Source organism: Papaver somniferum, chromosome 6 (assembly GCF_003573695.1).
Source record: "Papaver somniferum cultivar HN1 chromosome 6, ASM357369v1, whole genome shotgun sequence".
In the NCBI taxonomy this organism is placed as follows: domain Eukaryota; kingdom Viridiplantae; phylum Streptophyta; class Magnoliopsida; order Ranunculales; family Papaveraceae; genus Papaver; species Papaver somniferum.
In genome coordinates, this window is record NC_039363.1 from 52,724,976 (window position 1) to 52,731,669 (window position 6,694).

At 35.9% G+C, this 6,694-nt stretch overlaps 1 protein-coding gene across 1 annotated transcript; it reads left to right on the forward strand.

Moving 5' to 3' along the window:
- Window positions 1-3,243: 3,243 nt before the first annotated feature.
- On the forward strand, window positions 3,244-5,790 carry LOC113287566 (protein yippee-like At5g53940). The gene is made up of 5 exons (XM_026536355.1): window positions 3,244-3,498; window positions 3,957-4,000; window positions 4,887-4,995; window positions 5,224-5,279; window positions 5,408-5,790. Exons 1-5 carry the CDS (start codon window positions 3,403-3,405, stop codon window positions 5,484-5,486), a joined length of 384 nt encoding a protein of 127 aa, XP_026392140.1. The 5' UTR covers window positions 3,244-3,402; the 3' UTR covers window positions 5,487-5,790.
- The last annotated feature ends 904 nt before the right edge of the window (window positions 5,791-6,694 follow it).

Sequence of the window (6,694 nt, forward strand, 5' to 3'; positions counted from 1 at the left end):
AAATACTGTCATCTCCTCCCTTGAAACTTTCCATCTGGAAAATAAGATTTCTGAGATGCACATCTGCCACTAACAACATTTGTAAATCTTCTCCCTTTTCAGATAACACTTTTTCCATGATTGTTGTGACTGGGTATGGAGTACAATGAACAGTAACATCTTCTCTCTTTAAGGTTTTACACAGCAGAAACACAAGCCACAGAGGCTTTCGCGGGATATCAAAATATTGGCTGAGAACACCCTGAAGACTTGGATAAACTTCCTGACATATTTTTGAAATTTCAGACGTCTTAGATGATGCTTCATAACCATTCCTCCAGTTTGAAGAGTTCAAACAAGAACTAGATTTTAAATAAGTAACCGAGTGCAAGTATCCATCTGCGAGGGGTTTTTCTTGTATAAGCTTGTTCATAGAACCGAAAAATATTGAACCCTTACGCACACAGATAATTAAAACTTTCGACAAGCACAAATAAGAATAAACATACTTCTCCAGAACACCGAAATCCCTTGTCGGAGGAGCACGACCAGTGAAGTTGTTATCTTCAGCTATTTGAAACCCTTTCTTAGCTTTCTTCCTCCTAATCAAGTTTTTGTCATCTGGCTCTTTCTTTCTAATTAATTTTCTCCTCGTATTGTGGATGCCTAGACATTCGATATCGTCACCTGAAGCTTTTGGTAGTGAAATGTAAATACCACGTCCCCTTACCAAAGTTTCATGGATGATCCCTGGAGAAACATGAGAAGTAAATTGCTTAACGGAAGACTCCAGCACCCCTTCAGTTACAGTAGAATTCCATTGCATCATATCATTAAGGTTTACTTCTGAAATATCAGTAAGCATCATATCTCTGCCAATCCAACTTAACTCATAACTGATTAGGTCAGTATGTCAATCTTAAGTATTTTGTAAGAAAACACAAAATTCTGTTTGCGCCTGAATTTGTAGAGAAACTATTTGCTCTTGAATAACTCCAAGCCCTCAATCCGTAGGAATTCCTGTTTTCTGTTTCTAGGGATCAGATCTCTTAATATAAGCGTGTCTGACACTTGAGAATCAGCTATGGTATCCGGCGAAGAGATATTGGTGATAACCTTTCGATTTTCAACCTGCTTAAGTGTTTCAAATGAAGGCGTATGCCCCCACCTTTGGAAGATCTCGCTTTTGATCTAGTAAGTATTGCGATCGTCCGTCCCAAGAAACAATGTACTTTGACTCCTTCTGTAACTTCAATTGTTTTTGCCATGAAGTAGGAAAATCCAGAAACTGAAAAGTGATGTTATTGAAGCTTAACTTTGGCATAACAAAATCTATATGAGAAGTACCAACATCAGTAGTTTTAAAACGTTGAAGTGGATTCACAACGGAAATATCGGGTTTCTCTTGATTATGCACATTCTTAGGAATTGGAGAAGAAGTGATTGAAGCAACAAAATCAAGGGTTTGTGGATGTTGGATTTCAGCAACACGCAAATTCTCTTTGTTTCCCTCATTCTCTTCTTTATCTAAGATAGGTACTTGGGAATCTAGTGCTGGTGTAGGATCTTCAAAATATGGCTTTTCTCGTAAACGAGCAAGTATCTCATCAAGCTCTTTCTATAAATCTGACTTTTCTTTTTCAGTCCAACGTCGTAATGGTGTTGGTTCATGTAATCCCATTAAACGAAGCATTCTGTTGCCTTGACGAAAATCAAAACTATGCAAATTTTCATTATAAACAACACCTAAACTCGAAAGCATAGGCTCGCCTAATATCACATGAAAACTTTCTCTACAAGATAGTTCACAATAAGCAAAACTGCTATACTTACCGTTGTTGAAGGTAAATTCAATATGACCGCCAAATAAATCCCATTGGCCGTAGTGCCTTTTCTTGAAGTAATTTGTTGCCCCAATAGATATATAGTTTTTCGGACTTGATGGATCAATGATAAAGTCGATGATCATTCCATCTACTCTGAATCTATTACGAAATTCCTTTTCCATAATGAAGATTTTGAAAATTAAGGCACTCAATGGAGGCTCTTAACTGTGGATAGAACACAAAGCCAAGAAACTCAAAAGAGAATCTCAACCGTCGTTCTGATGCCACTTGACGTAGCGGAAGCGTATGTTTTGGATCAAAGATCCGATAAAGATAAAAACTAGTGTGAGATCAATAGATTCACAAAAGTGATGATAAAATAAAGATAATAAAATAAAAGATAAGTTTGATATTAATCAAATAATAATATTGGTTATAGAATTACGTATCTCTACTATGCTTATGCCTTCTTATATAAGCTTCAAGGATTCTAAATATAATTAGGACTAGAAAAGGAAATCAAACCAAACTAGGAAACACACTAGAACTAGGAAAGGAAATCTTAAATAAAAAACAATGATAGGAAGTTCTAAGGAGCACTATAATAGGAAATAGAGTAGGATGTCCTACATCAGAGTGAGAGAGATAGGAGGAGAGAGAGAAAAAAGGGTGGTCAACCTCGACTCATAAAAGTGTCGTATGATGGTGTTTGACATGTGCATCAGAATAGTCCGTAGTATTGTTGAATTTTCATGTTAAAATATTGCACCAGCTGTCTAAAAACATTAGTTGGTCATTACCGTAAATATACTCCATTGATAATGGGTCCAAGAGATTAAGTCAGTGGTATCCCATCAATTCCAGTATGGAGGAAGTCAAGGGTTCCGTCCCCACCGACCGTAATAAATGTTTGTATTTTGTTTACGGTCCGCGAGTTATAACTCAAAAGGTGTCACTATCCATCCACAAAAAACCCATGAAAACAAAAGTAACACAAAAACCTCAGCGAAACAAAAGTAACACAAAAACCCCAAATTTTAATATCGGTTTCATCAAATTTTATTTTGGTTTTATCATAAAATTTGATGAAACCAATATTAAAATTTGGGGTTTTTGTATCGATTTTTAAAAATTTGGAGGATTTGTATCAATTTTTTTTTACGATGGAGTTTTAATGGATCACAATATTTGAGTGGGGCTTTTGTGCCACAAGTTTGGTCACCTTGAGTTTTTATGACTAGTTTTGTTTAAATTAGTTGTATAGAGTTGTTTGGCGGGGTTGGGTCTAGCAGTGAGGCTAGTCCAACTGGTCGGAGTTGGGTTGGCGTATGGGTCCCGCTTTAGCCTATAAAAAATAAAAAAAATAAATAAGAAAATCCATTGATATTAAAGTCAAGCCATCTTCCGTTTTATACAGTCTCTGTCTGTCATCTTAATTTGCGTATCCAAGAGAGTTCTAATTAATCCTGTCCTGCTGTACTATGGTTATTTATACCGAGAAAATAAAAATACTCCAGTTATTTATCCCCAACTCCTTAAACCAAAACCAGTTAAATATCCTCATTTTATCTAGTCAAGAGATTTGAAGGAAAAAGAGATGGGAAGATTATTTCTAATAGAATTGGATGGAAGAGTATATAAATGTAAATTTTGCCGAAGTCACTTAGCCCTTGGCGATGATCTTGTCTCTAGGGTTCGTTTTCTCTTTCGCTGATTCTTACTGTTATCTTCATTTTGGGATTCGAATTTTGTTATTGATGATTTAGTAGCGATTTGATCTCAATAAACTCTGGATTTTAGTAATGCTAGCTCATCATCTCTTGTTTAGGTGGTTCAACTGAAACTTCTTCCTTCAACAACAAAAAAACAATCTGAAATTTGCTTTCAGAATTTCAAATTCCGTAGTGTTTCTCTAATTGAGGGAATCTTAGATAAAAAAATAAATCTCTTCTGGGTTTGATATTTAAAAAGTAAGCAAATTAATTGATTAAATTGGGACACTCTTAGAATACTCTAACATTCGTTATGAAGATTTTGATAATATATGTGTCTGCCTACTTACCAATCCATATGGATGCTTTAATTTTTGTGTAGGAACTGTTTGTGTGCATTCGAATATGTTCTAATATATTGTTTTGTTCTTTTTAGCAGTCTTTCAGTTGTCGCCGAGGAAAAGCGTACCTTTTCAATACTGCGTGAGTTATATACATTCCATTCTTTTCCGTGAATGCGCAAGGATAATTTTTCCCTTCTGTTGTTTACTTCATGCAGTTACTGATATAATTGGTATTTGGAGAAATATGCATGTTTATATCTATATTTCTCGTTCTTGTACATATAGAGGCTTCTGTGACAATTGATGTCTCCATGGTTTATAAGAGCGTCACACGATCATTTGGCCTTTCAAAGGCTACACACATGTTATTGGGTGGTCTAGCAGTAAAGTTATGAATGCCATTATCTACTATTAGTCGATCCTTGTCTTTCCTTTACTTCGTCTGCACTTAAACCTGATTGTCACAAGTTTTCCTATTTTTAAGACGGATGAAATATCTTAAATGTGTAAAGTACTGAAATTATATGGCTTAGTTGATTTACTGAAGCAACCCCTTGGCATCTCTTACTTAAGCTCACTTGGTTTAGCCTCTGTTACTGAAAATTTGAGGTTTTGAAAAGAAACCCAGCATTTAACAAACCCTACTTCATAAAGTTCTCTTGCTTTGGGTTTTCATATGACCTGATAAACCATATATCTTAGCATATGGATTTTGTATCACATTATTGGATATCATCCTTTTTCTCTTGGATATCTGAAACTTGAGAGAGCATAAATTAAGAGAGTAAAGATAGTAGTATTAATAATACTTTCAGAATGTTATAACTCTATCCTACGGTCTGCTGTTGAGCTTTTTAGTTTAGAATGGTGATGTCAAAGAGATTTTTCCTGTAAATTTCTCAAGCTTAAATCTGTCACCCCGTCTCTTAGGGTGACTGGATCAATTGTAACTATATATTCTGGTGTTAGATCATACATCTTTTGAATAAGAAGTTACTTGATTCATAGCTACCTGTTCTATACAGTGTAAATGTCATAGTTGGAACACAAGAGGAGAGGATGATGCTCTCTGGCTTGCATACTGTTGCGGACATATTTTGCTGTAGCTGTGGACAAATCGTTGGCTGGAAATATGTAACTCTCTCCTCCTCCATTCCTGGTCTCTTGTAACCTATTTGATGTATCAGCTAGCTAGGGCAGACAATAACCAATCCACACCAATTTTTAGTCATGTTCCACATAGTTCAAGGTGTTACAGGGTACTCTGTACCAAAGTCATAAAAAGGCGTCTATGATCAAGTCATATTTGTATATCCATGAACATCAACTGATCACCAATCCACTGTCTGATGTCATATCTAGGAAGCAGCACATGATAAAAGCCAAAAGTATAAAGAGGGAAAGTTTGTGCTAGAGAGGTAAACAATACTTTAACTCATTTTGCTTAGTTTGTGTTAGAAGGAAACTTCACTATTCTTTAGTGTACTTTGTTTACAGACTATGATCGATGTACTTAAATCTTCTTGTTTGTGTTTGCCACCACTAGGGGTAGGATAGTTGACGGTGTGGATGCAGAGTTCTACCTTGACACACGATCCGGGACAAGTGATGCTGAAGATGCTTAACAAAGTTATTCAATAATTGTAATCTATGTACAATGTTAGCTAGTATTTAGAGATAAGTGGTATTCTCTTTTGTTTGAACTAGGTGATAAATTTGTCCTTTCATCTGTAATGTTTGATGTTGTATGATGACAGTAGACTAGTCACAGTACCTGTAAACTTATAGTGGGCAGCTTTTGAATAAATGTTGGGTCCCTGGTCGACGTCCACTACGGGGTCTGAACTCTGAAGCCTCATAACAAGTTGATATAAAAAGTTAGACGTGATTCTAGAAAGATTGGTTATGTGGTAATAAATTATTTGTGCTCTACATTCAAAATAGGATAAAAATTATTCGTGCTCAGCATTTTAAAAAGTATTATATTTAATCTTATTTGTAGTAAGGGTGGTTTAAATTAGAGGGAGATGGAAAAGAGGAAGTTGAATAACATTTTTGTATTAGGACGTATAAACATCTCGAAGCTGCTGGACAATAATAGATGCTAGATACTACTCTCGACGTCACTGTAGTTTAAGGACAAAGTGATTGGTCGATAGACGATGAAATATAATTGAATAATAGATTGTACGCGGTACTTAAATATTACCATCTGTCCAAGTCATTAACCATTGCAAGGGACATAAAATTTCGCCTCTGCTGGCCATATCAAATAACCAATCTTGATGTAATCTGTGTTACCTCGTGGTTCCGTTCCATTCCTATCCCCTGTCGTGAACTCCGTTATATCACCACTTGGTTCTCTATTCAGGGTCTTTTATCCAATATGCAAAATGAATCGGTAGTATCCCAAATAGCCGATAAGGTAGGAATGGTTCTCTGCAAAAGACCAGAAAACTGTATCACTCTTGAGGATGGAACAGTTAAAATAAAAGCAATAATCAACATAGAAAGACCCCTTGTTAAGCAAGTTATTGTCTCAGTTTGTGGTTCACCTAGAACTACCATTAACTTTGGTTTTGACAACCTTTCCTTTCCTTTTTGTATTTACTGCTTCCGTTTTGCTCACCGGATTGATCTTTGCCCTATTCTTCATAATGGTATGCTCAATGATATTCATGACCAAAGGCTTGAGTCACTAGTTTCTGAGGACGCTGCGGATAGTTCATATGATGGGGTTTTAAATTCTAATCAGGTAGTGGAATTTTTCGAGAGCCTCTCAGACTGTAAGTCTGCTTTGAAAACTAACTTGGCTATCCCATCTAACCTCGTC